The 19051-nt window shown below is 42.0% G+C and overlaps 1 protein-coding gene across 4 annotated transcripts in view; it reads left to right on the top strand.

Annotated features, from left to right (window-relative positions):
- The window catches only part of LOC108245483 (high-affinity choline transporter 1), a 13976-nt gene extending 7193 nt beyond the window's left edge, over positions 1 to 6783 (top strand). For all 4 annotated transcript variants that reach the window (XM_017432428.3, XM_017432429.3, XM_025009629.2 and 1 more), the window contains exons 6-9: positions 464 to 607; positions 2996 to 3149; positions 4226 to 4443; positions 4537 to 6783. In XM_017432428.3, coding sequence (XP_017287917.1) covers positions 464 to 607; positions 2996 to 3149; positions 4226 to 4443; positions 4537 to 5103 — 1083 coding nt within the window. In that variant the 3' untranslated portion in view covers positions 5104 to 6783. The remainder of the gene's footprint in view (positions 1 to 463; positions 608 to 2995; positions 3150 to 4225; positions 4444 to 4536) is intronic.
- The last annotated feature ends 12268 nt before the right edge of the window (positions 6784 to 19051 follow it).

Raw genomic sequence — 19051 nt, 5'->3', positions numbered from 1 at the left:
TTTTTTTTTTTTTTTTTACATCTTATTTAAGGTAACGTGAGTGGTGGGGCGGTGCCCTTGTGCCCTTTATTGGCCAGCCGCCACTGGTTCTGAGCCATAAAACTGTTAAAAGTGTGGAGAATTTCACAGATGCTTTCGAGAGTTTCTCAGCATCTCCAGCCGCCCTGTTGTTCCCGCGCTCGATGCTCAGCGGTCTGCAGCAAAAACAGACAAGGAAGTAAATAAATGGAGCTTTCAGTAAGAAACATCAAAATGCCCTGAAGAATGTAATTTGACTCCTTTTGTTCACTTTAGATTTAATCCTCTTCCAGCTCTGATTTGTTTTTGGTGAGAAACACGGCGAGTGTAACTAAAGACGGAAAAACAAGCTCCGTGACATTTAGGGTGATTTGGACGAAGGTTAAAAAACGCTTCGAGATGACGATGCGTGAAAGGTGTCTTTACAGAAAATGTCTGTTTGCAGTGGCTGTGTGTCCCCTTCCTGCTGCTCAACAAAACGTCTGTAAACATCGCTGAGACGGCTTTCAACCACACGTTTCAGGAGCCCTGGGTCGGCAGTCTGGACAGAGACCGAGTCTGGGAATGGATTGATGACTTCCTGATGCTGGTAAGCTGATCAGGATTTCGTATTTCTTTAACGAAGGACATGAATTTGTCCACTTTTTGTTTTTGTTTTTTTCACAACTTGACATGATAGTCTATATTTAATGGGGGGGGGGTTTAATGAAACTTTCAGTAAATAATCATTAAATGTACAACTGATTAATTTTTAGAGGAAACCCAATTCAAGATGGCTGTCATAGCTAACTGACATTACAAAAAATGGCGACAATTCTGTCAGTTTTGCAGGCATTGAGCTCAGATTTGGCGTGGTAGTAGCTGAGAATAATCCCCAACACATACTCGGAGCGCCACAGATTGTGCACGATTTTTGCCCAAAACTTTGACCTTAACTGTTAGCAAAATATCTCATGAATCACTGGAGAGATTTTAACGAAATCTTTAACTCATTAGATTTTAGTGTCACCCCAAATCAAGATGGCTGCCACAACTAATTGACATTAGCTAGTAGTAACTCGATTAATTTTGCAGATATTGAGCTAAAACTTGTGGTGGTAGTAGCTGCGAGCCAACAGACTGCACGAGATCGAGCTTTAAAAGTTTAATTAAATCAAAAGTTTAAAGCTCTGGGTGATATGCATTCCTTCAAGGAATCCTGGGCCTTTATTTTGGTTTCATATGACTTTATTTGGGTTTTATTTCTGAGTTATGTTCTGGTTTTCTGCTCCAAGCCTCCTGTTGTCCTCAGTTCCTGTTCCTCCTCGTTTGAACGTCTTATTAACGTTTCTGTTGGAGCTCATCACCCATCCTTTAGTTTTCATTCTCACATCCTAACTTCTGTTTCTTCCTGTTTTATGTTATTGGATACCTGCAGCTCAGTGACACCAGACTTTAATCCAAGAAGCATCCCTTTTAAATCAAATAAGGCCGAATGCAAACAGAATGAATTTCGGCCCACTCTTCTTTACAGAGTAGATTCAGTTCATTGAGGTTTGCAGACGTTTCTGTGCACAACCTTGCCATTGTGTTGACTTTGATCGGCCTGTTGCAGCACCTTGATTCCTTTATTTTTCTGCCATTCTGTTGTAGATTTGTCGCTGTGTTTGGGATCATTGTCCTGATGTTTCATGACCCAGTTTAAGTCAAACAGCAGCTCTCGGGCACCGTATATACAGTGTTTACAAACTTAAATAAACAAGGTGAGAGACCACTAAGATATTACATAAGACGGTTTCATTGAGATATTGCTACTCAGGGAGTTGTGCAACTAATCATGGGCTGTACTCCTTTTTACTTTATTTCTGAACGGTTAATATTAGATTTAATTGGTTGAACATCAGAGAAGATTTAATACATTTGATTTGTTCAGTTAAGGAATTTGCACACAGTAAGAGGGAAACAAGCTTTTGATTGTGGAGTTAAAAGTTTAGGATCTAGCAGGAAGTAAAGAGAGTGACTTCCTGTTTTTTGCTGGTTAAACTACAGTTTCAGAGCCTTGTGCCAAACTCCTGAGCTTGGTACCAAGCCCCAGTCAGTAAGCATTAACGGGCAGCGACGGCCAGCCGTCCTCCATTTCGTTTCCACCCTCGTTTTTTTGTGACTTCTGCTTGGTGTGAGCAGCTCTGACCACAGCAGCTTCGCACAGTCACTCCTCTTGCGCTCGGGGCTAATGCCAGAGGAAAAGATTGTCAAACACATTTTCACGCCTCACTACCTTATTTGGGGTCGTCTCCGGCTCGCATTCTGCATGTAGACATGATTTTTGCACGTTTGCATCTATCTGCATGTGAATGGAGGCTCTGTTCCGTGTGGAAAATGTGCTTGGATTCATGTCTCAGTTTAAGTGTGCGCCATGCTTCAGTAAGGCCTTTTAACACGAGCCCCTCAGATGTTTTTAATAACGTCTAGTTTTTATTATTATTTGTTGAAAAACCTGCAGCGGCTGCAGCTTGAGGAAAAAGCAGATTATCGCCAACTGGAGGGTTGCTGCTTGAATCCCAGCTTCCCACACTGCACGCCGTCCCCCAGGACTCGTTTAAAAAATGGGACCTGACTGGTTAAACAGAGATTAAAAAAATAAAACAGAACTTAGAACTGGAGGATGGTGTAATTTCTCTTTACAGTGACTGTTTGCCAGTTTGTGATGCTAACTGATCAGAGTTTGTGTCGAACTGGTCGTAAACCAGATGGATCTGGCCTCAGATAGGAGTCTTTGGGCAACACTGATGATATTACTGAAGTTTACTCTGAACTTCAGAGTTCTGTGACAGATTTTAGGACTGTCTGAATAACTGCTGCTCAAGAATTTTATGTGAAAAAACATCATTTAGACCGTTTTGTTCCCTTGATCTGACGTGCAGGGGTTTGAAATCCCTTCCTCTTTTCCTTCTTTGTTTTTCCTCACCTTATTTTCTGCTGCTCTTTTATATTCCAGGGTCTCGGCAGCGTTTCATTTCAAAGCTTCCACCAGAGGACGCTGTCCGCCGCCTCCTCGCTTACGGCCCAGTTAACCTGCTACGCTGCAGCAGTTTTTATTGCCGTTCTGGGAATCCCCCCTGTTCTGGTTGGAGCCGTGGCCGCCTCCACAGGTAAGAGCTGCGACAGGAAATGGTGTTCAGCGCCAACATGGTGGTTCCTAAAGAGCTGAAAGCGTGGACTCAGCTCAGCTCCTTCTTTCTTATTCCTTAAAGACACAACGTTCAGATACTCCTCCTCCATCTGCTTGAAATAGTTTCCTACATGACAACTCTTCTTTTGTCCTCCTTATACAATACATATATATAATAGTCAGATAAAACGACTGGAATAAAAATGAATAAAAGAAGCAGCCAACACTATCAGAAAGCCTGGAGGACGATAGATAAAGACAACTAAACATAAAGAAGTCAGAGGTTTGAACAGTTCATGGTCATGAGCTGGCAAGAAGGTTAAAATTTAAATATTTTCAGATTGTATTTGGAAACTTTTTTTATTTATTAAGTTGTGTTGTAGTAAATAAAAACAAGCTCTGTCTGCAGTTAAAGCCTGTTAGCTTTCTGGGAAGACGAGGGAGACGATGCGTCTGATTTAAATCAGAAAAATCAACTGGAATTCCGCTTGAAGCTGGAATTTTTCAACTTGGAAAGTCTGAAATTTCTCACCAGCTCCAAGGTGTAAATCCAACATGGCTGCCTAATGAATAAAAAGTGAATAAAGCTGCAGTAACAGGTGTTTATGAGCGCCTCTGTCAGTTTGGGTCTCTCTTATTCAACCGCACACGGTGTCCTTTACGAGGCAGAGCAGTAATCCTATCAGTGTCTGTGCGATTGTTTGTACTGTTAGCAAAATATCTCATGAATTACTGGAAGATTTTCAGCATTTGGAGTCAACCCAAGTCAAACTCGATGTCACAGCGGGCTGACTTTATTAGATATTGAGCTGAGATTTGGTGCGTTAACAAAACAAATCACGCACAAAAATGTTTATTTTCCAGGGTTAGTTAAAATGTCTACATCAGTTTAAAGCTCTGGCATTAAAGGGCGCACGGCGATATGCAACTTCTTCAAGGAATGTTAGGTTTTTAGTTAGTTAACACAGTTCTTCAGCCAATAAACTCCTCATACATCTAGAATTCAAAGAGCATTTTAAAATCCTTGACTTGTTTTTTCGTTTTTCTTTCATCCAGACTGGAACATGACTCTGTACGGCTCCCCACCTCCGTACGTCCGTAACGAGCACAGCTACGTGCTGCCCCTGACCCTGCAGAATCTCGCTCCGCCTTCCATTTCCATCATCGGGATTGGAGCGGTGGCTGCTGCAGTCATGTCGTCCACGGACTCCGGTCTGCTGTCTGCAACGTCCGTGTTCTCCTCCAACATCTACAAAAACGTCCTGCGCACACAGGTGAGTCCTGGGAGGTGTTTCAGACCTGGCCTGACTCTGACAGGTGATGGAGTTAATGATCAAGCGTCTCCTCCTCTGCCTCCGTGTTCCCAGGCTTCAGACAGTGAAATGAAGTGGGTGATTCGGTTCTCGGTGGTGGTTGTGGGTCTGGTTGGGACATCCATAACGTTCTGCACCAACAGCACTCTGGTCCTCTGGATTCTCGGAGCAGATCTTTCCTACACGCTCATGTTCCCACATCTGGTTTCTGTGCTCTTCTTTAAAGTGACGAATGGTTATGGCGCCACTGTGGGTTACATCCTGGGGGTGAGTCTGAGGATTTTGTTGGGCGAGAACTCTTTAGGTCTTCCGGTTGTTCTTCGGCTTCCAGGTTGCACGCTGGAAAATGGCGTCTACGTCCAACGGTCCCCCATCAGGACCGTGGCCATGCTCTGCACCTTGGTAACCATCTTGCTTTTTTCCGCGCTGGCGTTGTTCGTGTTCAACCGTGGCCTGTTGCCTGAGAGCTGGGATGTTTTCAAAGTGAAACGTCCCGTCGCCGCGCCGCCGGCGGACCCCGTTACGCAGAATCTCAAAGGTGGAGCTGGAACCGATGATGCTGAGTGCGAGGAGGACAACCACGGAGTTCCTTTACAGCCACTGTCCCAAACTGGAAAATAACTGGAGTGCTTTTCACTTTTAAATTCACTAAATCTGTGTTTTTATACTCATCAATGGCTGTCGCAGGGACAGGCTGTATAAAGACTATTTTTTTAATTCAACTTTACTATTTTTTTCACAAATTTTAAAACAAAATCAGTTTGGAAAGAGTGTTAAATGAGCCGCACCTATGAGCTTCTAATCTGTGAGTTTACATGTAATTTGCTCCCGTTTTCTTGTCAGGGATAATAAGACGGCGAGGAGTTTTGATTTGTGAGTTGAGTTGAAAACTATCAAAGCTTTAAAGAAAGCTTTAAAGTCTCGTGACTTTCTGGGTAAATTAATCCTGAAGATATCCTCTGTGTGGCAGCAGGTTAAAGCGTGTATGCCACAACCAGGACAGCGTGGTCACCTCCGTCTCGCTTCCCCCGCCCCTCTGCAGCCTCTGCAGCTACGTGCTGAGAGGAAGAGTCTCTGTTAAAACAGAAAAGACTTAACGCTGAGTTCACACGGTAAGCTGTCGACTTTGAAGCTAAAAAAATAAAGTTTAAGCTGCTTGTTAAATCACGAGACAGAGGTGACTCTGACTGTACCGTTTACTGCGTCCCCCACCCCCACCCTCCACCCGAGCTGTTCAATCATCTGTGTGCTCAGACATTTCCCTGTAATGAAAATAATGATAAAACACACAGGAGTTTCACTCTAATGTCCTCTCCAATCTGGAGAGTTTCCACGACTCGAACCGCTCTGTAGTTTTCACAGCTGAATTTAGTTTATTCATATTATCTTTTTGTGTTTTTTTGTGATTTCATGATGATGTTTATAGCTGTTTGAATTTCCATTGAGGGGTAATTTTAGCTGTTTCGATGGCCTTTGGGAAAAAATGTTTTTATAGAATAAACAGTAAAAAAAAAAGAGAAAATCCTAAGATATTCAGTAGTAGCTCGGCACGATGTTAGGAAAACATGCGGTTGCAATGTTGCAATGACAACATCATTTGCAATAAACCCACATGTTCCCATCACTCTGCATGAGCCGGCTGTGGGTCCGTCTGATGGCTAAATTTATATTTTATGCGTACAGTTTGTGTCTGGGATTATTTTGGAACATTGATGTTGCACAAGCTAATAATGCAATGTTGATAATTGTTTGATTTATTGTGATGTATTGTTCAGAAGTCTGTGTATGAGTTTTGTATCATTCTTTTAAAAATGCAAAGAGATAGTGATTGCTGGTATAAATAAAGGCAAAAGAAAGTAATATTAATGTAACAAAAACTAAGTCAATCTGAGATCATTGTTTATTGAAGCGCCGTCCTTCAGAACCAATGAGAAACAATCTGAGCCTTAAAGGCTTAATAATCTGATGTTATTCTAGAATATAACTGTAATCATTACATGCAGTGGTATCTTTTCACCTTCAGTTTTTATAACATTTTCTACAAGCACTAAAAGTACCTCTACACATTTTCAGAGATTATTTTTCTTTACTGTTGGTTTGGGGATTTTAAAATGTGAAACACTCTTCACCTTCAGATACCTCTGCTCTTCACGATAAGCTTTAAATCAACTGAGCGACGATGTTCTTGTTTGATTTTTGTTTAACTTGCTTGACAAAATCTGTGTAATTTTTAACACAGTGATTGTATGCCTTTGCACTTTTTGAAGTTTCAAAAATAAATCTATTTTGTTCAGATTTCTGGATTTGTTTGGAAACAACTCTTTTTTTTTGTTTGTTTGTTTGTTGGTTCCTTTTAGAGAAGGTCTCAGCGTCCTCCTCTGTCCCTCCAACCGTCTGCAGATCCTCCCACCTGGCAGCTACGTAGCTTTAGCCAAAAGCTAAAGCAGAAAATGGTATCAACAGGGTTGAAACGTTGCAAACCAATAGCTAAAAGCTAAATATCTCTGATCCAGATGCTCAAGAGGGTAGCTAAAAGTAAAGTAACAGAAGCATAGCTAAAAGCTAAATTAGCAACTAGCCAAAAGGTCTGCTAGAATCTAAAGCAGAGGTGTCCAATCCTGGTCCTCAGGGCCACCATCCTGCATGTTTTCCTTGTTTCTCTGCTCCAACACACCTGATTCAGTGGTTAAATCACCTCTTCATGTTCTGCAGAAGCCTGTTAATCACCCATTGATTCAAATCAGGTGTTGGAGCAGAGAAACAAGTAAAACCTGCAGGATAGTGGCCCTACAGGACTAGGGTTGCCCACCCCTGATCTAGAAGAAGCAAAAGGCTAGCTAGTAGCTAGCTACAAGTAGCTAAAAGATGAAGTAGCAGTTGCAATAGGCTAGATAGAAGCTAAAAGTATCCTCTGAGGTAAACCTGTCCACCATCACTGCAAACAGGAAAAGGCTCAGAGCTGATCCCTGATGAAATCCCACTCCCACATGCACACTCCTACTGCACATCACATAACACACGTTCTGCCCTACACTCACCTGACTTCCTCATCCAGAACCACGGTTCTTTTTGTGTGCTTTCTCTAGCTCTGTGGTTCTTAAACTGTGGTACTCAGACGACATTTTGGTCTCAACAGCTAATTACCCATCATAAACGGAACACTAATGTAAAGCTAAAACAAAATGCGATGGAGAATATTTCAAGAACCCCCGGAGGAAACTGGAGTAGATGATGGTTGTCCGACGGAGCTACTTAAAAAGTGACGAACTGTGGGACCTGCTAGCAACAAAAGGAGAAATGTTGATCTTAAATTGTTGTGGGCCAAGATTGTCATATTGGTGGAGAGCTTTGTGATTTCTGAGGTGGTCCTTGTTGCTTTTAGATAAATTGCTAAAACTTTAGTTTACTAAAAAAGTTATGAGCTGTTAATAACTATTTAAGGCTACTAAATAATGTTTTGGAAGCAGTAATTGCTGTTTATGTCATGCAGCGTTCAATCCGAATGCCACTGTGTGTGATATACAAGTTGTAAAATTCTTCTGTAGATTTTCTGATTCCTGAAAACCCTTCCCAGCGTGTCAGCGAGCTAAAATTGTTCTCGTGGCGTGCAGCACTGAACTTGGCGGGGAGAGCAGCCGTAGCAGGTGGTCTCGTCAGCTGTTGGCAGCTTTCAACATGATCGGTTGATTCTTTAAAACATTTAAAGACCCCCGTGAGTCTGCAGGATTGATCTTTTCAGGGGGTGCCTCACCAAAGACGCAGCAAAAACGACTGACGTGTCTCGAGTTTGTGACACAGAAAGGAGGCCTGACAAGTTATTTTAGAACAGGAAGAGGCCAAGATTGCATTTTTAGGCAAGTACCCCTGACACATACTTCTTTGTGGGTTAAAGTTGAGATAAATCCAGCAGCAGCTGGGTTTGCAAACAAAATAATGACTAAATGTTTAGTTGAGACATACATTTAATGCTACTAAAGAGCAAAAAACCCTGTTGTACAGTTCAGATAAAGGTTAAACAGTCTGCACACACAACTGTCATTGCAATAGATAACTTTCAGGTTTTTCTGTAACTCAGGTCATCGGTTTTCCAAGTATTGACTCAAGCGCAGCATGTACACAGTAGAAGAAGAGGTCCGGTTTCCCTTTATTTAACCTTCTCTAAACAAGTAAAAGTCATTAATCTCATTGGCTGCCAGCAATGATTTAAATGCTTCTGTAGCAGATGCTCCAGATATTCTGAAGAGCTTGTACTGTAGTTCATATAGTAAAAAAATGCTGAATCAGCATTCACACAATAAAAGACTATCAGTTAAAAATGCAATAACTTCATGTAATCTTCTGCAGTTTATGTTACTTGAGCATCAGGTTTTGTGGACATGGAGACATCGTGCAGATTTGCCCCTCGGGGGTCTCATAGTGAAGTGCTCGGGAACGACATGGCGTCCTTTCCGCAGGACATCAGATCCCGGATCGTGCTCTGCTTCACTGGCGTTAATCCAGACTCATTTGGAGTGGATTCTGGACCCGAGACCGTTGACCTCCACGGAACACACTGGGAAGGTTTTCAGCCAAGTGCAAAGTTCAAGTTCAGTTATTTATTTTGCCATTCCGCTCATATTTAAAACTGTAATGAGCGAGTGGTCTTTTAGAGAGGCTAGCAGCCTTATTGCCCGTGGAATTAATCCGTTGCACATTTCGGATGTTCTTGGTTTAATAGAGCAGTATTTCCTTCCAGCTGACAGAAGGTTAAACAGCCCATGGGAGGGTTGAGAGGGACTGAAGGCATTCTTCTCACAACTCGACATGAAAACAATCTCATGAAACGACTCTGTCAGCCAGTCTCAACACATTTTAGAGCAGGGGTCTCCAATTCTGGTCCTCAGGGCCACCAGCCTGCATGTTTTCCTTGTTTCTCTGCTCCAACACACCTGATTCAGTGATTAAATCACCTCTTCATGTTCTGCAGAAGCCTGTTAATCACCCATTGATTCAAATCAGGTGTGTTGGAGCAGAGAAACAAGGAAAACATGCAGGATGGAGGCCCTCCAGGACCAGGATTGCAGACCCCTGTTTTAGAGTCTTCCTGTCAGTTAGGCTGCAGGTGTGGAACCAAGAAGTGATGCGGCTGGTCAGGATGCTCTGAAGGAGCTCGCTTCAGTCACCTGAAGAACTTTTTTTGGACGTCCTTGTGGTGTTAAATCTCTGGCAGAGATTTTATTTTTTTGGAGTTTTTTGGAGATACTCTGAAGAGGCTGCAAGCTGTGACCCACGAAGACGGGAGGAGCTCTGGGATTCTGCAAGAAACTCACAAGTAACGCTTTCACCAAACATCCCATGAAGGAGGAACAGAAGTCTCATCTCGAGCTTCATCATTGCAGACGTGTCAGGAGGGAGACGCCGTGCTTCAGATTCACACAAACAACGTGGAGGATGAACTACAAATGGGTGGTCCCCAGCCAACATGGCCGTGGGTGAGTAGATGACATGGAGACGAAACTGATTTGGAGTCAGAGGCCTCATGGATCAGGCTTGGACACTATGAGCCATGCGGACCTGAGACCTGGTGACCAAGGACCCCCCCAGTGTGTTTCAACGGAGCGATGCAGAAGTGCCATAAATCCTCTAAAAACACGGACCTTCAACTTTACGTGTTGGTTGGGAAGAAGCGTCCCAACACTGTCACTGTCCGTCCTGGAGACTGCCGTATCGCACCTGGATGGACAGGGAAGCTGTGGCGTGCTCAGCTACTCTGACAAGGAAGAGATCCAAATCCGCTGGGCGACAATGGGAGGATTTCTGACCATCATCTGATTGGCTGAATTTGACTCGGCAGCGGACGCTGATTCAAGTGGTCTGGACCTTCGGGGCCTTTCTACACAGACAACAGGATTTACCCTTTCCATATGAGCGGCGTTGACGTGCCGGTGGCGTCTATTACTTAATCTACGATCAGGTAGATTTGTTGACATGAAAGAACGGATTGTTGTTCCAGCTTATTAACTGTTTCATAGATCCAGCGTATCTGAATGGTAAATGGCCCACACTTGTATTGCACTTTATCTAATCCAAGGACCCCAAAGGGCTTCACATTACATTCACCCTTTCATCCACTCATTCACACACTGATGGCGGTAAGCTACATTGTAGCCACAGCTGCCCTGGGGCGGGCTGACAGAAGTGAGGCGACGCCACCGAGCCCTCTGACCACCACCTGTAGGCAAGGCAGGACACAACGGCTGAGACGGACGGAAGCTAAAGGTCACCACATAAGCTTCTTCTAATACCTTTTTTGAAGAATTTTGACCATTTCTCATTACGGCTGTTGGTTCCAGAAAGCTTTAATAAGTTTTAAGGAAAACAACATAGATTATTATTTCTGTTGCTTTCTGTGTCCGGGAACTTTGTCTGCTCTGTCCCAACATGTTTCCCTTCTTCAACAGTTTTCAGTTTCTGTCGTCTCCTCCCGCCTCTCTGGCTCCGTTTCTGTAATTTTCCGCTCCTCTCTTCTTTTGTGTCTGACTGATTAACTTCTCCGCCTTCCTGACAGCCGCAGAAAGACCACGTCCTCACGTTTTAACCTCGCCGCTGTGCACTGGTCCAGCTTCCTGTCTGGTTCACGACATGTTTAATGTCCATCATTGTGTGTTGATTTGAATTATTTATGCTGCAAAGTGTTTTGTTTTGCTTATTAGAGACCGTTACCATTTATAGGATGATTAATACTTAATTGGTTTAAGTTCAGTCTTGATATCTGTGAATAAATATGGGATGGAAAACATATATCTATTATTTAACAGATTATTTTAATAGAAAGTCCTGCAGATAGATGTTTTCCACATAAGGAGGAGAAGAAACCTGCACAAACAATTAGGTCTCATGTAAAGCTGGTGTCTGTCATTTCCTTGTTTTTGTAAATTATCTTTTAAAGCTGATGATAAAACAGGCTACACCTCACATGTAATAACCCCTGATGAGACAACGAAGTTCATATAAACATATCCAAGGTCAAATAAATAACATATTACATGTCCTAGCAATGAAACAGAAAGAAAACCAGCATTTGCTGAGTGATCATGGTCGACAACACAAATGAGTTAATTCACGTCTCCAACCGTTTTGTGAAAAGGTGGCTCATCGGTTGTGGTTTTATGTAGTTAAAATTCAAAAATATGCGTTCATGTATTCTGTCAGGGAGTCATATGTGATTTGTTTTAGTATTTGCAGCATAATTGTTTAAAAAAATGAGTCACTTTCAGAAACTGAGCAGTAAAAAGAGTCATCTTTCTGTAACCCTCGTTGACTTTGAATATTTAGAGTTTTATAAAAGTGCTTTTAATATTTAACTAACTTATCTTTGATGCTTCATGTTGGCATAAAAAGACCAAAACTGAAAACTTTCTGCAGCCAGATTGACTTTACTCTGTTTGTACTTTTAAAATATTCTCTTCTGCTTTTTTTTTTTAAAACCATGGAAGTGATTATACAAAACCAAATGAAACCCCTCTTGAGAAATATCTGTGTTTACACCCGCCGCAGTCTGTCTGAGCGTGGCGCACGAGAAAGTCGAGCGGGTTCCTCTTTCTGACGCTTACAGTCACGGCCTTGGACCGCACGCTGTCACAACAGGTTTGCATCACGTCTTTTCTGCTGAACAAACACAAGCGGCCTGGTTTGCTTTCTCAAGGTAAAGCTTAGTCATTTCTTAATGAAAGTACTCTGATAGAACAATGGAAAAACACTGAAACAGCAGCGACATCATGGAAAAACACAGACGGAGCCAACGGAAAGCAACGCTGCTGCCAACAGAAGCACCTGATCTCACCTCGGAGGCGAGTCTGTGCTCCATGTTTGTGCAGAGTGGGGACAAAATGCTTCAGGGTCCTTTCAAGATCACAAAACATGAAACCATACCCCCTATTAACAAGATCAGGGTTAGGATTTGTGGCTTTTTGAGTAATCTTCTCTAATAAATCCAATCAAATTATTATATTTATATAGCACAACTGTCGTTGGCCAAAGTGCTGCACACATAAACATTCAATACAAACATTATACAAAAATACAATAACATTACAGTTCTCACAATGTATTAAAAGCCAGTGAATATAAATGTGTTTTAAGAAGAGATAAAATGAAGGGGCAGCTGATTCCACAGTTTAGGACAGGGGTGTCCAATCCTGGTCCTCAGGGCCACCGTCCTGCAGGTTTTACTTGTTTCTCTGCTCCAACACACCTGATTTGAATCAATGGGTGATTTACAGGCTTCTGCAGAACATGAAGAGGTGATTTAACCTCTGAATCAGGTGTGTTGGAGCAGAGAAACAAGGAAAACATGCAGGATGGTGGCCCTGAGGACCAGAATTGGACACCCCTGGTTTAGGAGCTACCACTGAAAATGCTTGATCACCTCTGTGGACCAGCCTGGACATCGGGACAACTAAACCCAAACTGACACTTGATCTAAGTGATCTAGAGGGCACATAAGGCTGCAGAAGATCAGACAAACATCCAGGTGCCTGCCCATTTAGAGCCTTATAAGTCAACAATAAAACTTTAAAATCAATTCCAAAACGAACGGCGAGCCGGTGAAGAGAAGCGAGCACTGGTGAGATATCTTCACGCTTTGTTTGTTCGCGTTAAGAGACGAGCTGCGGCGTTCTGAACCAGCTGCAGTCGTGAGCGGCCGGCCTGGTGAGTTACAATAATCCAGCTGGGAGCGAATGAAAGCACGACTCACCCGTTCAAAGTCATTTAAAGGTAAAAATATTTTCACTTTGGATAAAAGGTCTCAATTTAAAAAAGGAAATAAACTGGTTTATTGTTTTTGTTCATGTTTCTGTAGTTCTGTTTTATTTCTCGTGATCTGTGTGTTTTTTTGTCGATTCTCTGTTTCTTATGTTGTGTATTCCTGCTTCCTGTGCCCTCACCTGCCACGCCCACTCCACCTGTTCCCCGTTACCTGTTAGTCTCAGCTGAAATCAATCGTCAGCCCTTTATATTCAGCCTCTGGTCATTTTTTTTTGTTTGCTGGTTCATTTTTTGGTTCAGGTCACCTTTTATTTTCTCTTTTATTATAAAAAATCATTTATTTTTGTTCCTGCAGAGATGAGTCTGCAATCTGGGTTCCTCTCTGATGAAGAAGCTAGCTGCTGTCAGTGTGGGTTTTCAGGCTGGGGAGACAAACAAAATGTCTTTCTGTTTCTGTAATCTGGACACATAAGTGGCCATGCGTTTGCATTCGTGCACTTCTGGGCTCCAGCTGATTGTGGCTGAAAGATCTGGAGGAAAAACATCATTTTCTGTGCATCCAGTTTGGAGCCGTGCAGGAACGAAAGTCAAAAAGCATCCCTTCTCTGATCAGGTCGCAGTGTTTGAGCTGCACGATTCGGTCAAACTGTCATTGTCACAGAAAGTAAAGCTTATATCGCTTATTTTATCAGAGTCCGGTCACACAAGCATCCCCTCCGGCCTCACAGACAGTCGTCCTTTTAAAGTCTGTTTCTTTTAGGACAGATATTCTTCCAGTGGTGACAGATCACCTGTTATTGTTGCCCTGCTCCTCAACTTGTTTCCTTCTGTCGACTCGGGTTTAAATCCTCTTTCTGTTTCCTTAACGTCAGAGAATTTGCGGCGGGAACATAAAGGATAAAAAAGGATTTTCTGAGGGGAAAGAATTGTTTTAAAATACTGCTATCCAATCCACATGTGCCTGTTTTCATTTTAGCTTCAGCAAAAAAAACAATGAGCAGGAACCTGAGCTTTATTTGTTTCTTTTATAAACATTCAAACTGACAGGAAGAGACAAGAATTGTATCTAAAAACCATTCAGAGATGCAGATTCAGGTCAAAGCTTGTAAAGGCCTCCATTAAAAAGCTTTTTTTTTTAAATCGATGTGCATCAGTTTGATGAAACAAAGTCCTGGATCCCGTCGTCGGAGTCTAAATACAAAATTATGTTTCAGAACAAACCGTCATTGTGTCAAAATCTGTTTATGTTGGCTTGTGTCTGTTTGTCTGGGCTGATTTCAGGTGTGTGTGCCGAGGTATTTGTCGTTCAAAGAGGCGATTAATGTCGTCATGGTGACTGCTTTGTTGTGTTGGTTGAGAAATGGACTTTTACTTTCATTTGTGCATCACAAAGGACATTATCAAGCCCTGAAACAGAGGAAAGTGTGTTTATGAGTGACTTAACCTCCCAGGATCAGGTTTATTGTTTATTATTTTAATTACAGTAACTTTGTTCCTTATTTCCTGGGAACAAGAGACACTTTTTTAAACCTCACAAGCAGCTGCAAAATGAACAAAATCTGTTATGTGTAAGCCAACATGCCCCGTCTGGCAAATATGAAACAAAGAAAGAGTTATTATAGCATCTCAGAACACAAAACAGACGATCTGAAGAGGAAAACGATGAATACGGCAGCTAACAAGAAGCAAAAACTGCTTTTTAGGGGTTTATTTCTGTGTATTTTACTAGAGTCGGGCATTTAAAGGTACTCATAAAGTAAGAAAACCAAATCTGGACAATATCGTTCTCATATCGATGGTTAATGTCCTTAAAGTGAAAATTTGAACTGCTGTGTTTGTTTACATAAAAACAGCTGAAGAGGTTGAAAAAAGGTGACTTAGAGGAACATCCAGAGAACCGTTTGGGATGGAAAAGTCCGACAGTTTTGATGTACTGGTCCGTTTTTACGCTCAGAGTTGTAAAGTATGCAGAATAAAACGTTTTGTTTTCATTGTGAGTGCATTTCAGAAACACATTTCAGCATATCTGAAAAGCTGCTGGAGTAAACTCTTTCAAACTGCGTAATTTAATATAATTCAGGATGTTTGGTTTCATTGTTTGCAACAATTATCTTTAATTATGATTAAAAAAAAAACATTTCGGCAGTAACTGCAAAGGCTCGATCTCCTTTGGACCTTCGGGACGATCAACAGCTTCTGTCAAAGTCAAATTTATTTATATTTCACTTTTCAGCAACAACCTGAAAACACAAAAATACAGACTCAAATTAGGCCGATCTAAGATCTAACACAGCGCGAGCTCCTTAACAAAAAAGACTAAATTAATATAATATTATGGCTCAAATATTCAGAATTTTTAGGACAAGGTGATTAATTTCCTCCTCGTTAAAATTACATTTAATTCCATTACTTGTTCTGTTCCATTATTGGCCGGTTGTTCTTTGCTGTTTATCTGGAAGGCAAACTTCTGCTGGTTTGACTTCCAGATGAGGTCACAAAACGAAGAATAAAAAGTGTAACTTCTTACTGTTGGACGTGTTTACAGAAACAGGACAATCTGACCTCTTTCCAAATTAATCCTGACTTGAATCTTTTTGTCTTTAAAGTTATTTCGTGGCTATCAGTGATTTACGGCACAAAACCGCAGTATTTGATGTCCTGGGAATGAAAACAGCTTGAAGTTCTTGTACTTTTAATTCTGCTTACCAGGACAGTGTTAAGTATTTGCTGCTTTGGGAAATTATAAGTACACACCACAAGGTTTAGTCATGATGTGCCACCCACCTCTCTGAGAAATACTTTGATTGAAGTCGGTTTGTTCTTTTTGTGCCAAAAGCTTTACTGGAGACTAAACTGAAGAACTGATTAAAATCCCTCAGAGGCGGATGGGAGGCCGAGCCGTGACGCCGTAACTTGTTCTGTAATTTTTCTCAGTCAGCATCTTCTCGCTGTTTACACAGCGCCGTTTTTAGGTGAAACCGTAACATTTCTGCTGCGTTTGAGCCATTCAACGCAACGACGGCGATCGTTTTCTCTAAAAGAAAGGAAAGAAAACCTTGAAAGGTTTTGAATCCTGCCTGGCATCGGTGTGGAGTCGTGCGCGCTCACCGCGGACAGCCGCACTTCGATTTTCTGCACGTTTTTACATCGGTAAAAATGGCAGACAGCTGTTGTTTGTGCCGCAGTTCTCTCCGTTCTACCAATACTGAAAGGGCCCTGATGCGTCCGCGTGTGTTCACATGAAATACAAAAAAAACCCACAGCGCCACCTGGCGACCTGGCATGGGAACCGCAGCGGATTCAACATTTCCTGCGATCTCACCTGAACGCCGATCGTAGCGTTGTCGTGTGAACGTGTAACGTTTTCAGTCGGCACTGGAAAATCCCTCATGTTTCCAGGAAACATCAGGAGTAAACGGAGCTGTCAGGATTTGTTGTTATTTTTCACGTTTGGGTTTGTTGTTTCTTGTATTTTCTTTGTTTCCGGTCATTATTCACGTCTCCTCCGTCAGTCACCTGTTTTCCTGCCGCGCCCATCTCCACCTGCTCCTCGTTAGTTAGTCACTCACCTGTGCCCACTTCCCCTAATTACCCTCTGCCTTTAAACCCGGTCATCTCCTCCACTTACTGCTGGGTCGTTTGTCTTTTTCCCCTGCTGTCTGGTTCCGCTCCTGTCTGTTCGGTCTCTGGATTTAGTTTTCATTGTGCTGCCTTGTCTGCGTTTTGTTCCTTTAATTTAAAAATAAATGATATTATTTTCTGAAGATGAGTCTGCATGCTGGGTTCGCCTGACAGGAGTCTTACTCAGATAATATTTAGCTCATTTCATACTTACTGAAACATCCACTCCTCCTGTAGAAGATCACAAAGGTGTAGATTGAATTAAGAACAGAAAACAATGTTACATGTGGAAATTATGCTACTGTTTCAATCTAAAAGTTCTTGGTAAGGCATTTTAAAGCTTTTTATTTTCCTTCAAATTTGTTTTATTGTGTAATAATTTGATAATTATGAAAGATGGATATTTATACAATCATCACATTCTCTGTCTTGTGCGTGTTTGTGTCATTATTGCATCCTCAATGTTCAGTTTGAGAACTGAACGTTCTGAGGCGGTTCTGGTGCTCGCTGCTCCTGTTTCTGTGCAGGTTTAAAACAAGCTTTGGCACTGAGCGTGCAGAAATAAAACCCACGTAGAGGAGATGTCCATGTTTGAAGGTGCTGTTTGCAGAACACGCAGCATCCAGGAAGCGGCCTTGTTTTGTTCAGGAGGAGCTGAAGGGAACAAACTGAGCTGGAGCGAACTAGTTTTCCTCTGCAGACCTCGCAGGCTCTCCTCCAGAACCCGAGCCAGCTGGATGTGTGATGGTTTACGGGCACCGACAGATGGACTGGAGCCATCATTCCAACAATCCACTGTTTACTCTCACCTACGTCACACCAACAGATGTCTTTATTTATTTGCTACAGGAAGAAAACCTTTAAATAGTGGCTGGCTTTTTAATTAATACTTGATTTAACAGAAGAAACATTTTATCTCTACATGTGAGTAAAGTAAAAAAACAATCCTTTTTATAGTTTTATCTGCTACAACATATACACTAAATGCTTATTTTTGATTTGATTTAACTGAGAAGTTGTCAGCATGTGTGATCATGTTTCTGTGACAGATTCTTAACACAAAACAGAGCCACATTTAACGACACACAACACAACCATATTTACCAAACATTCATTAAACCATGCTGCATTACGTTAAGATCTTGAAACTTATTTGAGACGAAAACAAGCTTGGAAACTTTTTGCATAGTTAAAAAAACTTAAAAGTTTTGAGAAAATCCCTCAAAGCTGATTTATTTCTATGATTATCTATTTTATTTTATCACTACAACTGTCTTATTGTTTATAGTTTGATTATAGATGCTTTATTATTCGTACATAAAGAATCCAAATAAAAAAGAAAAAGTTATCCCCCTTCAAATATCGCTAATTATATGTTTATGAAGCACATCCCTAAACCTGGATGACAAATACACATTTAACCTTCCAAACTGTGACCCGTTACGCCTCAGAAATAAAAAAAAAAAAGACTTTAATGTAAGTTCAGGTCACAGTTATAAGGAGATGGCTCTTTTTCTGTCCATTTTCTGCAGGTAGTAGCAGTAATTCGCTCATTTTAAACGGCATATGGTTTTGCTTTTCCTCATTGACGTGAGTGTTTTTGAAAATGATCTGAAAGTATTTAGTTTAAGGCCATTTTGGACACATAATGTACTGAAAAAAAGAGCCTCTTTAATTAGATCTCAAGCTCGTTAATTCACTGCAGGGCTCTAATGTTTCCGTCTGACTTTTCCAACGTTTGATTTGTTAAACCATTATAGACAGAATGAGAAAAACTTTGTGGAAGCAAGCAGACTCTCTGTCAGTAAAATAGAAGCTGCAGGTCGTATTATCTTTGTGCTGTGGGAGTCCCAGGATCCTGGTGGCGAAATGCAGCAAGTATGAGACAGAAAGAGACGCAGCCAGGCCACGGATGGGTGGTAAACAGAGCAGCATGTTCCTGAGCGTAGAGAGGCAGGGGAGGACAGAGAGGGGGTCGGCTGGGGGCGGCTGGGGGGGGGCTGTAAATGAGCTGGTCCTGGACCTGCATTCAGAGCCGTCCTCAGATGTGTACTAACACTGGAAGGACCGTCTCTGGCTTTAAACGGCAGCTTATTGGCTGCAGGCAGGCTCGCCAACCAATCAGGGGGCAGCAGTGGCAGCTTCTGTTCCTCCGGGACGCCGTCTGTCCCCTCCCTCCGTGCGGGCTTTAAAACCAGCA

The sequence above is a fragment of the Kryptolebias marmoratus genome, linkage group LG3, assembly GCF_001649575.2.
Source record: "Kryptolebias marmoratus isolate JLee-2015 linkage group LG3, ASM164957v2, whole genome shotgun sequence".
Taxonomy (NCBI): domain Eukaryota; kingdom Metazoa; phylum Chordata; class Actinopteri; order Cyprinodontiformes; family Rivulidae; genus Kryptolebias; species Kryptolebias marmoratus.
The sequence above is the reverse complement of the archived record's forward strand: the minus strand, read 5'-3'. Positions and strand labels throughout refer to the sequence as shown.